Source organism: Hyla sarda, chromosome 6, assembly GCF_029499605.1.
Source record: "Hyla sarda isolate aHylSar1 chromosome 6, aHylSar1.hap1, whole genome shotgun sequence".
NCBI classification, from domain to species: Eukaryota; Metazoa; Chordata; class Amphibia; order Anura; family Hylidae; genus Hyla; species Hyla sarda.
In genome coordinates, this window is record NC_079194.1 from 246869529 (window position 1) to 246888031 (window position 18503).

An 18503-nucleotide genomic window follows, 5' to 3' on the forward strand; every position below is an offset into this window, starting at 1 on the left:
ACCCCACTGGCCTTTGACAGATCTTTGGAACAGCGGACAACTGTTCAAAAATCTGTCAGACACTTGTGGGGCGTAAATGCTCACTGTACCCCTTATTACATTACGTGAGGGGTGTAGTTTTCAAAATGGGGTCATATGTGGGTGTTTTTTTTTTGTGTTTATGTCAGAACCACTGTAACGATCAGCCACCCCTGTGCAAATCACCTCAAATGTACATGGCGTTCTCACACTCCTGAGCCTTGTTATGCGACCGTAGAGCATTTTATGTCCACATATGGGGTATTTCCATACTCAGGAGAAATTGCGTTACAAATTTTGGGGGTCTTTTTTCCTTTTACCTCTTGTGAAAATGAAAAGTATGGGGCAACCCCTGCATGTTAGTGTAAAAATTGTAAAAACATTTTTACAATGACAGCTGGTATAGACTCCAACTTCATCTTTTCATAAGGGGTAAAAGGAGAAAAAGACCCCCAAAATTTGTTAGGCAATTTCTCCTGAGTACGAAAATACCCCATATATGGCCCTAAACTGTTTCCTTGAAATACGACAGGGCTCCGAAGTGAGAGAGCGCCATGCACATTTGAGGACTATATAAGGGATTTGCATGAGGACGGAACCGGATGAGTGCATGAGTATCAAACCTCCAGCTGTTGCAAAACTACCACAACCAGCATGCCCTTTGGCTGTCCTTGCATGCTGGGGGTTGAAGTTATGCAACAGCTGAAGGCACACTGGTTGCAGAACACAGTTTGTTGCTTAACTCAGGGTTTCGCAACCAGTGTGCCTCCAGCTGTTGCAGAACTACAACTCCCTGCATGTACAGTCTATCAGTGCATGCTGGGAGTTGTAGTTTGAAACAACTGGAGACACACTGGTTGCGAAACACTGAGTTAGGTAACAAACTTTGCAACCAGTGATCCTTCAGCCATTGCAAAAACTACAACTCTCAGCATGCAGTGACAACTGAGGGCATGCTGGGACTTGTAGTTATGCAACAGCTGGAGGCATACTACTAACACTCCCAGCATGCCCTCTGGCTGTCCGTGCATGCTGGGGGTTGTAGTTATGCAACAGCTGGAGGCACACTGGTTGCAAAACACTGAGTTTGTTACTTAATTCAGTGTTTCCCAAAAAGGGTGCCTCCAGCTGTTGCAAAACTACAACTCCCAGCATGCCCAGACTGTCCAGGCATGCTGGGAGTTGTAGTGCTGCAAAATCTGAAGGGCCACATGTTACAGAACTACAACTCCCAGCATGCCTGGACTGTCTGGGCATGCTGGGAGTTGTAGTTTTGCAACATCTGTAAGAGCACAGTTTGGACACCACTGCACAGTGGTCTCCAAACTGTGGGCCTCCAGATGTTGCAACAGATGTTGCAACTCCAGGAGTTTGGCAACTTCTGGAACGCAGCAGTGAAGATCACTTACCGCTGATCTTCACAGCTCCGTCCGCCGCTGCCTCCACCGGTCCCGCGCGGTCTGTCCGGTACCGCCGCGGGTCCTGCTGCGTTCGCTGGCTCCGGGACATGATCGCTGGTCTCGGGACATGATCGCTGCTCCCGGGACCCTCCTCCATCTTCCCCCCGCTCTGCCCCGACATCCTGGGGCAGGGCAGAGCGGGGATTTCACCTTTAACCTCCCGCCCCCCTCCTGCCATTGGTCGCTAGTCCTAGCGACCAATGGCAGGGGTTTAGGAGCGAGGTGGCAGCTGCCACCTCGGTCCTATCCCTTCAGGATGATCGGAGCGGTCTCTGACTGCTCCGATCATCCTTATTTTCCGGGCGATCGGGTCACCAGAGACCCGATCAGCCCGGAACCCCGCAAGTCCTTGTCATTAGTCAGTCACTAACTGACAAAACTAATGACAATGATCTGCAGCAGGGGACCAGTCTGATTGGTCCCCAGCTGCATAGTGTCATCAGTCAGCTGTCCAGGACAGCGGAGATGACGTTTCTATCACCATGCCAACGGACATGGTGATAGAAAATTTATTGGACGTGTATACACGTCCATTTGCGTTAAGTCACAGAAAAAATGGACATGTATACACGTCCATTTGCAGGAAGGGGTTAAAGTTTGCCACAAGCCACCTGGGAGACACACCAAACATGTGGAAGAAGGTGCTCTGGTCAGATGAAACCAACATCGAACTTTTTGGCAACAATGCAAAACGTTATGTTTGGCGTAAAAGCAACACAGCTCATCACTCTGAATGCACCATCCCCACTGTCAAACATGGTGGTGACAGCATCATGGTTTGGGCCTGCTTTTCTTCAGCAGGGACAGGGAAGATGGTTAAAATTGATGGGAAGATGGATGGAGCCAAATATGGAGATGGATGGAGCCATTCTTGAAGAAAACCTGATGGAGTCTGCAAAAGTCCTGAGACTGGGACGGAGATTTGTCTTCCAACAAGACAATGATCCAAAACATAAAGCAAAATGTACAATGGAATGGTTCACAAATAAACATATCCAGGTGTTAGAATGACCAAGTCAAAGTCCAGACCTGAATCCAATCAAGAATCTGTACAAAGAACTGAAAATTGCTGTTCACAAACGCTCTCCATCCAACCTCACTGAGCTCGAGCTGTTTTGCAAGGAGGAATGGGCAAAAATTTCAGTCTCTCGATGTGCAAAACTGATAGGAACATACCCCAAGCGACTTACAGCTGTAATCGCAGCAAAAGGTGGCACTACAAAGTATTAACTTGAGGGGGCTGAATAATTTTGCACGGCCAATTTTCAGTTTTTTATTTGTTAAAAAAGTTTGAAATATCCAATAAATTTCGTTCCACTTCATGCTTCCCACTTGTTGATTCTTCACACAAAATTACAGTTTTATATCTTTATGTTTGAAGCCTGAAATGTGGCAAAAGGTCGAAAAGTTCAAGGGGGCCGAATACTTTCACTATGCACTGTATATATATATATATATATATATATATACATATATATGTGCCGACCGGAGTCACCATTTGGCTCCGGTCGGCTCGTTGAAATACATTAGATACGGGCCGGGTCCGGCTGGGATATGGGAGCGCCCGGTTTTTGCTCCCCACCCCCCCCCCAACCAGATCCGGCAGCCGTACACTGAAAACTTGGTGTGAACCCACCTTAAAATGGTCCAGTTGTATGATAATTAATAACTATTTATTTGTTTCCATGTATCCTTCATTTATGCTATGCTTTTTTATGTATGTGTATCTTTCCTTAGGGTGTTATCCTCAATGCCCTAGTGATAAGCCTTTCTTTGAAGAAATTACTATGGACTGTGTAGCTCAGTGTGGCTGCTATGATCAAATGGGATACTACTATAAGCCAGGAGAAAAAATTGTATCCTGCAATAACTGTGAAATCTGGTGAGTAATGAGAATATACAGTATTTAATTTGACATCTTTTTTTGGGAAACATGAACTTTAAAAAATTCCCAATTTTTTTTTGTTTTAGTAACTGCACAACCAATGGCATCCAGTGTGAATATAATGTGCATGGTAAGTTTTAAGTGAAACATAGATGAAAACATGAAACATAACAAATTATATATATTTGTGTAAATCTGGAAATATAGCATAATCAGTATTAAAGGGGTACTCCTGTGGGAAACAGTTTTTTTTAAATCAACTGGTGCCAGAAAGTTAAACAGATTTGTAAATCACTTCTGTTAAAACATCTTAATCCTTCCAGTACTTTTTAGGGGCTGTATACTAAAGAGAAATCCAAAAAAAGAAATGCATTTCCTCTGATGTCATGACCACAGTGCTCTCTGCTGACCTCTGCTGTCCATTTTAGGATCTGTCCAGAGCAGCATATGTTTGCTATGGGGATTTTCTCCTGCTCTGGACAGTTCCTAAAATGGACAGCAGAGGTCAGCAGAGAGCACTGTGGTCATGACATGAGAGGAAATGCATTTCTTTTTTGGATTTCTCTTTAGCATACAGCCCCTAAAAAGTATTGGAAGGATTAAGATTTTTTAATAGAAGGGATTTACAAATCTGTTCAACTTTCTGGCACCAGTTGATTTAAAAAAAAAAAAAAAAAAGGTTTCCACAGGAGTAGCCCTTTAATTAATCTCATGCTGCCTGAAATATGAGTCAACGGAGCTATCACTGGTAGCTTTTCTTCAGCACAGAATTGGCCACAGGTCGCCCTTAAAGTAACATGGGTCTCTTAGTGTTAGTCACAGGGTTCATGGCTTCATCGTAATTGGAAGTCATGGCTCTAATGTGATTTGAGCCTAAAGCTCAAAATGTTAACATTTCAGAATTGAACAGAGAGATGAATTGTGTATTGTTTACACTTAAAGTAGTAAGAACAAATTCAAATAGTACCAAACAAGTACTACTACAGTAGAATCTCCCAATAGCAGACACTCGGGGGGAAGGCTCAAAAATCTTTCTAAATTACCAAATACTGTACTCACTCCAGAGTTTAATTACCTATAAAACATGATAAAATGCCATGTTACAGTAGAATCTCCCATTGACGTTCAATTCCCCATCTTGATCCCTCCAATGCAACTTCGTTCTTCCCCCTTTGAACCCTTCTGTGCCATTTCATTTCCCCTTTATACACTGTGCCACTAAATTCCCCATATGCCCTGTCCCAAATCATCCCCCCGTTACCCCCTGCACCTCATCTTTTTGCCTTGATCCTCCCCTATGCCATTTCATTACTCTTTTGTTACCCTCATCACCCCCTCTTTACCACTCCCTGTGCCATTTCTTCTCCCCTTGTGCAATGTCATTCCCCCTTTATCCCCCTGTGCCACTTTATTTCCCATGTGCCCTGTGCCAAATCACTTTTCCCCTTTTCTCCTTCCCTTGTTGTTCTCTTTACCTTGCCAGCAGGCTCAGGTGCAGAGGCTCTCAGCAGGTTTGACGTTCTCCTAATATCCTCTGCACTGCACTTACTGAAAGTAGCAGCAGCTGCTACGGGCACTGAGGAGTGACGTCAAGAGCGTCAATCGTCAGGGCCCGCAGCTACTGCTGCTCACAGCCTCTCAGAGGACATCAGGAGAATGTCAAACCCGCTGAAAGTCCCTACACCTGAGCCTGCTGGCCAGGTAAAAAGAAAAACAGGGGGAGGAGGGAAGGGTAAAAGTGATGTGGCATAAGGGGTGAGGGGGGGGGTGATTTTGCACAGGGCACAGGGGGGATAAAGTGACACGGGGGATAAATAGGGATGAAATGGCATAGGTGGGATAAAGGGGAGAAAGAAATGGCACAGGGGGTAATAAAGGGGGAATTAAATAGCACAGGGTAGGATCAAGGGGAAATGATGTGGCATAGGGGGTTATAAAGGGGGGATGATTAGGCATGGGGGATCGGTGGGAGGGGGGAATAATGTGGCTGGTGGATGTACAGAAGCAGGAGGCCACTGTCTGGTTGTCCCCTATTGGCAGTGTTTTGTCCCCTAGTGGGTGTGTCTGTGTCCCCGATTGGGTGTGTCTGTGTCCACTACTGGGAATGTCCTCTATTCAGAGGGTGCAAATACATTAACCTGTTGGGGACGGACGGCGTATGGATACGCCCTCGCGTCCCTGTACTTAAGAATGGAGGGCGTACCTGTACACCCTCCGTATTTCCGCTCACCAGGCGGTGATCGGACCGGGATGACTGCTGATATCTATCAGCAGGCATCCCATGACATCGCCTAGGGAGGTCCTGAGACCCCCCATGTCGACCGTCGCTGCAATTCAGATCAGCGATTCCGGGCTGACCAGGTCTCTGATGACCCAATAGCCCGGAAAATAGGGAGCTTTCAGAGACAGTCACGATCATCCTAAAGGATAGGAGTTAGGTGACAGGAATGCCACCTCCTCCAATTCCCTGCCATTGGTCAGTAAGGACTGAGGGGGACTGAAGGGGCAGGGGGTTATAGTTTAGATCCCCCGCTCTGCCCACCCATCGAAGTCCGGGCAAAGCAGGGGGGGTGCTGGAAATTTGCACAGGGGTCTTACCCGATAGGGGCAGCGGCGGCAGGCAGGTCAGGAGAAGGGGTGGCAGGCACATGAAGAGCTGCAGAGGAGGAGGAGGAGGAGACTGCGGGTGACGGTGAAGATCCTCTTTGGTGAGTGATCTTCACTGTGGCCTGATAGAAGTTGCAAAACTACAACTCCCAGCATGCCTAGACAGCCTTTTACTGTCTGGGCATGCTGGGAGTTGTAATTTTGCAACATCTGTGCAGTGGTCTCCAAACTGTGGTTCCCAGATGTTGCAAAACTACAACTCTCAACATGCCCAGACAGTCAAAGGCTGTCTAGGCATGCTGGAAGTTGTAGTTTTGTAACTTCTAGCATGCTGGGAGTTGTAGTTCTGTAACATATGGCCCTTCAGATTTTGCAGAGCTACAACTCCTAGCATCCCTGGACAGTCTTGGCATGCTGGGAGTTGTAGTTTTTCAACATCTGGACTGGCACAGTTTGGAGACCATTATACAGTGGTTTCCAAACTGTAGATCTCCAGATGATGCAAAACTACAATTCCCAGCATGCCCAGACAGTCAAGCATTCTGGGCATTGTATTGCTGCATCATCTGGCCCTTGAGATGTTGCCAAACTGCAACTCCCAGAATGCCAGGACAGTCTGGGCATGCTTGGAGTTGTAGTTTTGCAACATCTGGAGGTCTGCAGTTTGGAGACCACTACTTAGCGGTCTCCAAACTGTTCTTCCTCAGTTGCTGCATAACTACAACTCCTTGCATGCCTTTCTGCTGTCAGTGCATGCTGGGAGTTGTAGTTTTGCAACACCTTTAGGCACACTGGTTGGGAAACACTGAGCTAGAGTCTGTTTCCTAACTCAATGATTCCAACCCGTGTGCCCCCAGCTGTTGCAAAACTACAACTCCCAGAATGCACTGACAGACTGTACATGCTGGGAGTTGTAGTTTTGCAACAGCTGGAGGCACACTGGTTGGAATCACTGAGCTAGAGTCTGTTTCCTAACTTAGAAACATAGAATGTGTCGGCAGATAAGAACCATTTGGCCCATCTAGTCTGCCCAATAATCTGAATACTATGAATAGTCCCTAGCCCTATCTTATATGAAGGATAGCCTTATGTTTATCCCATGCATGTTTAAACTCCTTCACTGTATTTGCAGCGACCACTTCTGCAGGAAGGCTATTCCATGCATCCACTACTCTCTCAGTAAAATAATACTTCCTGATACTCAGTGGTTCCCCGCCAGTGTGCCTATAGCTGATGCAATACTACAACTCCCAGCATGTACGGTCTGTCAGTGCATTCTGGGAGTTGTAGTTTTGCAACAGTTGATGGTTATTCCCCCCCCCATGTGAATGTTCAGGGTACATTCACACGGCGGTGGTTTACAGTCAGTTTCCTTCTACAAGTTTGAGCTGTGGAAAATTTTCCGCCACAGCTCAAACTCCCAGCGGAAAACTCACTGTGAACCCACCCATGTGAATGTACCCTAAGAACACTACACTACGCTACCACAAAATAAAAAGTAAAACATTGCATATACATATACCCTTACACGTCCCCCCCCCCCCCAAATAAAAAGTAAAAACTTCTCATATGGCAGTGTTTCCTAAACGGAGCCTCCAGCTGTTGCAAAACAACAACTCTCAGTATTGCCGGACAGCCATTGACTGTCCTGGCAGACTGGGAGTTTTGCAACAGCTGGAGGCACCCTGTATGGGAGACGCTGCCGTAGGATTTTGGTGGAGACGCCAATCCGGGTCTGTCCCTATTGCCAATTCCTAATTTAGTCCTCAAATGTGCACCGTGCCCTCTCACTTCAAAGCCCTGTCGTATTTCAAGGCAACAGTTTAGGGCCACATATGGGGTAGTCCCATACTTGGGAGAAATTGCGTTACAAATTTTTGGGGGCTTTTTCTCCTGTAACCCCTTATGATAAGGAAAAGGTAGGATCTACACCAGAATTTTAGTAAAAAAAATATGTAAAAGGAGAAAAAGACCCCCAAAATTTGTAATGAAATTTCTTCCGAATATGGAAATACCCCATAGGGGAATTTATCATTGTATATGGAGCTGTTTTGTGTCTATTTTTATGCGCAAAAATTTGCACAAGAGTTTTTTTGCGCAAATTTTGATAGAATTTTTCATCCCCTTGTCTATGGTTAAGTTTACCATAGAGCACTTTTTACTGTAGAATCGAATTTACTAATTGCGTTTTTTTTTCGCAAAAAAATTGCACAAGCAGCATTTTCTTGCGCAAATATACACCACCTAGGAGGACATGTACAAAAGTGTCTATTTTGACACAGTAAGGACTGCTACTCCCATAATGGACAGACTCTGCCCTAGATGGGAGTTGTAGTCCAGGGGTTGAGGTGCAGATCCCAGCAGGTCATTATCCAGCGACATTATCAATTGTATTTATTAACTATACAAGCCGGCGGTACATGCGGCTACACTGCGCTGCCCGCCGCTCCTGTATACACTGTAATAATTCTTAATCCCCGCCGCCGGAATATGGGAGCTCTGGTCAGTAGCTATCCACCAATCAGAGCTCCCCTCTACCAGCTGGGATTTTGAATTATAAGAACTGTATATAGGAGCCCACGGCAGCGCAGTGTAGAAGCATGTACCGCCGGCTTGTATAGTTAATAAATGCAGATCGCAGGAGAGTGATCTGCCCCTCTGCCCTTGGACTACTATTCATATCATGGGACAGAGTCTGTCCCATGATGGGAGTAGTTGTAGTACCAAAACACTGCTGAGGGATGGTACTTGCACACTTTTAGGACTACTACTCCCATCATGGACAGACTCTGCCCATGATGGGAGTTATAGTCCAGGGGCTGAGGTGCAGATTGCACCGGGTCATTCAGCAGAGACCCACTGTGATCTGCATTTATTAAGATAACAAGTCGGCGGTACATGCGTCAACACTGCGCTGCCACCGGCTTCTATATACACTGTCATAATTCATAATCCCCGCTGCCGGGAGAGAGGAGCTCTGATTGGTCAATAGCTATCCACCAATCAGAGCTCCCATGTTCCGACGAGGATTAGGAATTATTACAGTGTAAGAAAAGCCGGCAGCAGCGCAGTGTAGACGCATGTACCGCCTGTTTGTATAGTTAATAAATGCGGATTGCAACAGATCTCCAGAAAATGATCTGATGCGATCCACATGTAAGTTAAAAAGCTGGCGGTACATGCAGCTACACTGTGCTGCCGCCGGCTTCTATATACACTGTAATAATTCATAATTGCTGCTGGGAGAGGGGAGTTCTGATTGGTCAATAGCTATCCACCAATCAGAGCTCCTGTGATCCGGTGGCAGGGATTATGAATTATGTCAGTGTATGTAGGAGCACAGGAGCGCAGTGTAGCTGCATGTACTGCCGGCTTTTTAATTTAGGCTGCCTTCACACTATGAATTTCTCCGTTTAGGAACTTCCGTCAGAAGTTCCGTCACTACAGCCGCGAAACCCGGCCGTTACAAAACCCCTGATGTCCGTGACTAAATTGCATTGCAGCCTATGGGGTTTTGTAACTGTACGGGCGTCATACAGTGACGGGACATCGTGGCGGAAAAATCACTACATGCAGTAATTTTTCCGCCACGATATCCCGTCACTGTATAATGCCCGTAATGAATTACGGGCATATACGGGTGCTAACGGGCAGTTACAAAAGCCCATAACGGCCGGGTTTCGCAGCTTTAGTGACGGAACTTCTGACGGAAGTTCCTAAACGGAGAAATTCATAGTGTGAAAGCAGCCTTAAATGTGGATAGCAGCAGATCATTCTCTGTAGATCTGTTGTGATCCGCATTTATAAACTATACAAGCCGGCCTTACATGCGTCTACATTGCGCTGCCCACCAGCTTGTATATACACTGTCATAATTCATAATCCCCACCACTGGAACATGGGAGCTCTGATTGGCGGATAGCTATTGACCAATCAGAGCTTCCCTCTTCCGGCGGCGGGGATTATGAATTATGACAGTGTATATAGAAGCTGGTGGCAGCGCAGTGTAGACGCATATACCGTCGGCTTGTTATCTTAATAAATGCGGATCGCAGCGGGTCTCTGCAGAATGACCGGTTGCGATCTGCACCTCAGCCCCTGGACTATAACTCCCAAGAGGGACAGAGTCTGTCGATGAAGGGAGTAGTGGTCCTAAAAGTCTTGCAGCTGGGGGATGTGCAAGCGCCATCCCTCAGCAGCGCTGCGGTACTACAACCTCTCCCATCATAGGACAGACTCTGTCCCATGATAGGAGTAGTAGTCCAAGTGCAGAGGGACAGATCTCTGTTCACATTATGCGTTTTGCATAATGGGAACAGAGCCTTTCTGGCAGTGTGTTCCCAAACAGGGATTCTCCAGCTGTTGCTTAACTACAGCCCCCCTATGATGGGAGTTGTAGTTTAGCAACAATTGAGGCTCCCTGTTTATGAACAAGCTGCATTATGTGCGCTCTTCCCAGGGGAGAGCAAAAAAAATGTACTAACCCATATTTCTTGTTTTTCTTTTCTTCTCATTTCAGATACGTGAATGCGGAGGACTAGGTCAGATTCGGTGGACTGCGACGATGACCAGCGTTTTTTTTTATTTCAATAAAATGGTTAATGAGGGCTGTGGGGGAGTATTTTTTTTAAATAAATTTTTCTTTCAATGTGTCTTGTTTTTTATAATTGAATTTTTAGGTTTAGTAGTGGAAGCTGTCTTATAGACGGAATCCATTACTAAGCCGGGGCTCAGCATTAGCCCCAAAATCAGCTAGCGGTAACCTCCAATTATTATCCCGGTACCCACCACCACAGGGGTGGCCGAAAGAGCCGGTACCAACAGGCCAGGAACATCAAAAATGGCGCTCCTGGGCCTAGGCGGTAACAGTCTGGCATTATTTAGGCTTAGGAGGGCCAGTATCAATGGTCCTCGCCCACCCTGGTAATGTCAGGCTGTTGCTGCTTGGATGTTATCTGGCTGATACTTTCAGTATCAGCCAAATGCCAACCAAGCAGCAACAGCCTGCTGTTACCAGGGTGGGCAAGGACCTTTGTTACTGGCCCTCGCCAGCCTAAATAACGCTAGCCTGTTACCGCCTAGGCTCAGGAGCGCCATTTTTGATGCTCCGGGCCTGTTGGTATAAGGTCTTCCCGGAGCCCCTGTGGCAATGGGTACCGGGGTAATAATTGGGGGTTAGCACTATCTGTTTTGGGGGCTAACGCTAAGCCCCAGCTTACTAATGGATTCTGTCTACAAGACGCCTTCCACTACTAAGCCTGAATATTCAATTATAAAAAAACACAACACATTGAAAAAAAAAATATTTAAAAAAAATACTCCCCCACATCCCTTGTTAACCCTTTTATTGACATTTAAAAAAAATGCTGTTCATCGTTGCAATCCACAAAATCTGACATAGTCCTCCGCATTCACGTATCTAAATTTTTAAGAAAAAAAACAACAAAAAGTTTAGTACATTTTTTTGTTTCCACACACTGGCAAAAACGCAAGAAAAAAACACAGGAAAAACTGACAAAACGCAGGAAAAAGCTGGGACAGTCTTTCTGGCGTTTTTTATGATGGGAAAAAAAACCTCAATGGAATCCGACCTCAAAGCAATAGATCAAAATCCCTATGTCCACTTTTCCTGTGAGGTAGAGAAGGAGTGTACGGTAGAACGAGGGTGTGCATTTCTATATTTGCACAAGATTTATCAAAGCAGTGCACAGCCTTTGTAAATTCAGAGCAAGAGTGTACAATAGATAAGCAGTGTAAAGGGGTAGAACTGGGTCTACAATAGACAAATAATGATAAATCTCCCCCCCATATGTGGACATAAAATGCTCTGCGGATAAACAACAGGGCTCAGGAGTAAGAGAGCGCGCCATGTACATTTGAGGTCTATATTGGTGATTTGCAAAGAGGTGGCTGATAGTTACAGCAGTTCTGACAAACACAAAAATTAAAAAAGAAAACATGCTCTGTGGATGAACTACAATGCTCAGAAGAGAAGGAGTGCCATTGGGCTTTTGGAGAGAGAATTAGGCTGAAATTGAAGGCCACGTGTGTTTACAAAGCCCCCGTGGTGCCAGAACAGTCAAACGCCAGTGGGGTGTAAATGCCCATTGCACCTCTTATTACATTCCGTGAGGGGTATAGTTTCCAAAATGGGGTCACGTGGGGGGGGGGGTCCACTGTTCGGGCAGCATGGGGGCTTTGTAAACGCACATGGCCACCGACTTTTATTCTCTCACCAAATGCCCAATGACGCGCCTTCTGAACATTGTAGTTCGCTTGCAGAGCACTTTATATCCACATATGAGGTATTTCCATACTCAGAGGAGATGGGGTTACAATGTTTTATTTTATTTTTTTTCATTTTTACGTCCCACTTTAACGAAAGTTTGTCAATCACCTGTGGGGTGTTAAGGTTCACTTTACCCCTTGTTACGTTCTTTGAGGGGTGTAGTTTCCAAAATAGTATGCCATGTGTTTTTTTTTTTTTACTGTTATGGCATCATGGGGGCTTCCTAAATGCGACATGCTCCCCAAAAACCATTTCAGCAGAATTTGCTCTCCAAAATGCCATTGTCACTCCTTCCCTTCTGAGCCCTCTAGTGCACCCACAGAGCACTTTACATCCACATATGAGGTATTTCCTTACTTGAGAGAAAATGAATTACAAGTTTTGTAGGGCCTTTTTACCTTTTACCCCTTGTAAAAATGAAAAAAAAAATGGGGCTACAATACCTTGTTAGTGTAAAAAATGGAGATTAAAATTTTACTCTTCCATTTGGCTGCTATTCCTGTGAAACACCTAAAGGGTTAACAAACTTTCTGAATGTCATTTTGAATACTTTGAGGGGTGTAGTTTTCATAATGGGGTCCTTATAAGGGGTTTCCAACATAAAGACCCTCATATTCACTTCAAAACGTAACTGGTCCCTGAAAAATTCTGATTTTGACATTTTCGTGAAAAATTGGAAAATTGCTGCTATACTTTGAAGCCCTCTGATGTCTTCAGAAAGTAAAAACATCAACTTTATGATGCCAGCATAAAGTTAACATATTGTATATGTGAATCAATATGTAATTTATTTGACTTGTCCTTTTCTTACAAGCAAGGAGCTTCAAAGTTAGAAAAATGCTACATTTTTCACCAAGAAATGATGCAAGTATCGACGAAAATTTACCACTAACATAAAGTAGAATATGTCACGAAAAAACTATCTCGGAATCAAATTCCTAAGTACAAGCATCCCAGAGTTATTAATGCATAAAGTGACAGAGGTCAGATTTGCAAAAAATGCTCTGGTCCTGAGGGTCATAATGGGCTCCTTCTTATGGGAAGGGGTAAAGACTTATGAGACTCTTCCAGGGAATTAAAAAAACTGTCCACTATTGGGAGGTGTCCCCTATTTGGAGGTGTCCACTAAGGGAGATTTTACTGTATATGCAAATCAAAACAATTTAATTTATATTCTGAAACCTATCCTAATCATGTCTAACTAACAGAAGTGCAGAGCTGATATGTTACTGTATATATGTATCTGTACGTAAGAAAGAAAGTTGTTATTTACTGACCACAAAAATGTTTTCTAAGTTGTTAGTAATTGGATTAGCTGTATGCTAAAAGTAATAACATAAAGCAGAGTGCACCATAGGGCATTACATCAAAAACAAAAAGAAACATAGCCAGCAAAACTATCTAATTCACGGGTGCACGCTGCTGTGGCAAATACAGAGTATACAAAAAAATAAGGAAGAAATGTCCAGCGCACGTTCCCGTTAAAATCCAAAACTTTATTCAAGCATGTACACCAGGCACGAAGACAGGGTAGACACAGGTGATGCGTTTCAGCCCATCAAAGGGCCTTAGTCATACAACATATAATGACAGAGTGAGACCTTTATAGGATATTCTTGATGGGGGTCTGTACAGACAATTAATTCTGACAATGTTACAAGATACTGGTACCTACAGACCCCTCACAGAAAACCCCACAAACATCTTCAAATCCAGGTTGGTGTCACTAGTGGAAATGGGGGCAGCGAGTGGAATTTTCACCAAAAAACAAGTTGAATATCTGGTGATAAATGACCCAGTTATTCCGATATTCCACTCGCTGCCCAAAGTCCACAAGGGAATCTTCCCCCCTCCTATGAGACCAATAGTAGCGGGCATATCCTCTCTCAAGGAAAGGTTGTGCTCATGGGTTGATGCGACTTTGCAACCCTTGATTTTGGCCATGCCAGGATACGTTAAAGACACAGGTCATGTATTAAACACGATGAGTGACATAACCTGGCATGAGAATCTTATCTGGATGACAGCAGATGTCACTTTTTTATACACAGTAATCCCGCATCAATTAGCCCTGAGTGCCCTTTCATGGTTCATTGAATGTTATTCTAATTACTCCAGTAACCTGCAGGAATTTATTATTTGTGTAGTGGATTTCTTACTAAAACACAATTTTTTTATGTTTGATAGACGATTTTTCCTGCAGATTACCGGAACATCGGTGGGGGTTAAATTCTCCCCCTCTCTTGCCAACATCTACGTGTGTTGGTGGGAGAGGGGGACACTTTTCACCCCTAGTAACCCTTTAATTTCCTCCATTTTCTGGTATGGCCGCTACATAGATGATCTTCTACTCATATGGAGTGGGGATGTGGCGGCCATAGCGGAATTCACACGGTACCTCAATGATAATGTGTGCAATCTCAGATTCACGGTATCTCATGAGGTTGAGTCCATCACCTTCCTAGATCTGTGTCTATACGGAGACAGACAAACGGGGAAGGTGGTCACACTCACCCACCGAAAAGACACGGCAGTGAATTCCATTCTACACGCCACATCGTGCCATCCTGCACATGTGACTAGGAACTTGCCTATGGGCAAAATGATTCGCTCACGCAGGAATTGTTCTGAAGAGTCCGATTTTGTCAAAGAGTCGGATCAGATTAAACAACGACTTTTAAGCAGAGGATACAACGTGTGGGATATAGAAAGAGGCAAAAAGAGGGCCCTAGGTAGGGATCACAACACACTGATTAACAAACACACGGGACATACCTACATTCAGAAATCTCCAGATAAGCCAGCACCGATAGTTTTTTCAACACAGTATAATAATGAATATAGAAGTATATGTAACATCTTATACAAATACATGCCAATAATCACAAGTGACCCCATGTACAAAAAAGTGTTCTCACATGGATACAAATGTGTATCAAGGAGGGCACAGACTATTGGACAGAAAGTGTCCCCTAGCCTGTACATAGATGAAGGAATGACACACACACCCACTTGGCTTCGACATGTGGGATCTTACAAATGTGGCCACAATAAGTGCATATGCTGTAGTGTGATGCTCAATTCATCTCCGGTTAAATCCTCATCAGATGGGGCTGCATATCCCATCAAGCAATACATTAATTGCAATACAGCATATGTAATTTACGTGTTTACGTGCCGGGAGTGTGAACTGCAGTATGTCGGATGTACCTCCAACCCCTTGAAGGTTCGAGTTAGGAAACACCTATCCGACATATTGCATTTAACTTCCGGCACGTCTCCATGGTATCTAAACATTGCGCAGAAGCGCATGCAGGTAACACGAAAACACTTACTGTACAAGGTCTGGAGAGGATTGCGGCACCAGTTAGAGGCGGTAATATCAAGCAAAAACTTCTAGATAGAGAGGTATTTTGGATTTTGAGGTTGGGAAGTCGAATACCAAAGTGTCTCAATAAAAGACTAGACACCATTTTACATTATTAAATTGTAAAAGATGTCTATAATGGTTATATATATCTTTCAATGGTATTATTATGTTATATTAAATATCTGTTCCCTTCTCTCTCAGTCACTATATTTTAGATCAAACGTATTGTTTCTCTAAATAGTAGTTATTTTCTACATATACATATATTCTTTACATTGTTCTTCCATCATCTAGGTTTATATTCCAACTGTATACTATTGTGGCCATTGTTAAAGTATATCATATAATATTTTTGTATGACATGCGATAGCCACTTACCATACTGTCCATGTGTCCCAATACCCCAAGTGAACCTGCAGAGTTGCATTCGTCATCTCTTGAATTAAGTATTACTAATAGACTTTTTGTCTACACATAAGTCAGAAATTAAATGCATTGATATATGAAAAAGTTGCCGCATGCAATACGACAGTTTCACTATAGGGTTGTAATTACCTGTACAGATTGTGCGGTTGTGTGTGCGGCAGAGAGTACTCCCGGAGTTGGGTAATTATTTATGAAATATAAACCATTGCAACATATTAGTTCATCTGGGAGCCTCATGCCATGACACACACCCAGCAATAACATTTAAGTAAAAGAGACTATATTATGTTTCTATTGCAATTTTAAGGACGCAGGACGTAAATGTACGTCCTGGTGAGGTGGTACTTAACGCACCAGGACGTACATTTACGTCCTAAGCATAACCGCGGGCATCGGAGCGATGCCCGTGTCATGCGCGGCTGATCCCGGCTGCTGATCGCAGCCAGGGACCCGCCGGCAAAGGCCGACGCCCGCGATCTCGCGTCCGCCATTAACCCCTCAGGTGCCGGGATCAATACAGATCCCGGCATTTGCGGGAGTTCGCGATTAAAATGAACGATCGGATCGCCCGCAGCGCTGCTGCGGGGATCCGATCATTCATAACGCCGCACGGAGGTCCCCTCACCTTCCTCCGTGCGGCTCCCGGCGGCTCCTGCTCTGGTCTGTGATCGAGCAGACCAGAGCAGAAGATGACCGATAATACTGATCTGTTCTATGTCCTATACATAGAACAGATCAGTATTAGCAATCATGGTATTGCTATGAATAGTCCCCTATGGGGACTATTCAAGTGTAAAAAAAAATGTAAAAAAATGTAAAAGTAAAAGTAAAAAAAAAGTGAAAAATCCCCTCCCCCAATAAAAAAGTAAAACGTCCGTTTTTTCCTATTTTACCCCCAAAAAGCGTAAAAAACATTTTTTATAGACATATTTGGTATCGCCGCGTGCGTAAATGTCCGAACTATTAAAATAAAATGTTAATGATCCCGTACGGTGAACGGCGTGAACGAAAAAAAATTAAAAAAGTCCAAAATTCCTACTTTTTTAATACATTTTATTAAAAAAAAATTATAAAAAATGTATTAAAAGTTTTTTATATACAAATGTGGTATCAAAAAAAAGTACAGATCATGGCGCAAAAAATTAGCCCCCATACTGCCGCTTATACGGAAAAATAAAAAAGTTATAGGTCATCAAAATAAAGGGATTATAAACGTACTAATTTGGTTAAAAAGTTTGTGATTTTTTTTAAGCGCAACAATAATATAAAAGTATATAATAATGGGTATCATTTTAATCGTATTGACCCTCAGAATAAAGAACACATGTCATTTTTACCAGAAATTGTACGGCGTGAAAACAAAACCTTCCAAAATTAGCAAAATTGCGTTTTTCGTTTTAATTTCCCCACAAAAATAGTGTTTTTTGGTTGCGCCATACATTTTATGATATAATGAGTGATGTCATTACAAAGGACAACTGGTCGCGCAAAAAACAAGCCCTCATACTAGTCTGTGGATGAAAATATAAAAGAGTTATGATTTTTAGAAGGCGAGGAGGAAAAAATGAAAACGTAAAAATTTAATTGTCTGAGTCCTTAAGGCCAAAATGGGCTGAGTCCTTAAGGGGTTATGTTTCTATTGCAATTTTAAATTATGTGTTTTTGTGGTACAGAGTGGACCGGATTGGGGAGTGGTGTGCAAGAGGTTAATAGAACTTGATCCATACTTCGGATATGTGCACCTGAATGTGGAAGGGGAGGGATGATTACGCGTACGCCAGCAGGAGGTGCTGCTCCCTCCTCCCCCCCCCCTTATACCCTATAAAGGTCTCACTCTGTCATTATATGTTGTATGACTAAGGTCCTTTGACGGGCTGAAATGCATCACCTGTGTCTACCCTGTCTTCTTCCTGGTGTAAATGCTTGAATAACGTTTTTGATTTTAACGGGAATGTGCGCTGGACATTTCTTCTTTATTTTGTCATTGCCAGCACAGGGTACGGTCCGTACCAGTCCGTGCGCAGTAGGACGCAGGAGGTCGAGCTGAACACGGATTGCACAGCTTTCACAAAAAAATAAGGTTGCAGCAGCACCCTTGGTCAAAAAATGGAGGCTCTTAGCTCACTTTTTGATCAAAACGTGTCCCCCATCCACCACGCGGAGGTGGCCTCATTTCGCATGGGACACTAACACTCATTTCACTCACCTCTGCTGGGAATATGGCCTCTGACTGGGTGACATGCTGGATCCATATATATCCCTTTTTTAATCCATATCCTTCAATACCTTCATACCTGACATCAGCATTTCTAGCCGCAGCGCCGCCTAGCTCATCAATATTCCTCCCCCCCCCCCGTCCGCCTCTCCCTCTTCTCCCCACTCTGTAATGAATGGGGAGAGGCGGAGGGAGGGGAGGAATATTGATGAGGTGGGCAGTGCTGCGGCCAG

The 18503-nt window shown here is 44.1% G+C and overlaps 1 protein-coding gene across 1 annotated transcript in view; it reads left to right on the forward strand.

The window, feature by feature from the left end:
* The window catches only part of LOC130277496 (mucin-2-like), a 307722-nt gene that overhangs the window by 180974 nt on the left and 108245 nt on the right, over positions 1–18503 (forward strand). The window contains exons 27-28 of the mRNA XM_056528171.1: positions 3216–3360; positions 3450–3493. Coding sequence (XP_056384146.1) covers positions 3216–3360; positions 3450–3493 — 189 coding nt within the window. The remainder of the gene's footprint in view (positions 1–3215; positions 3361–3449; positions 3494–18503) is intronic.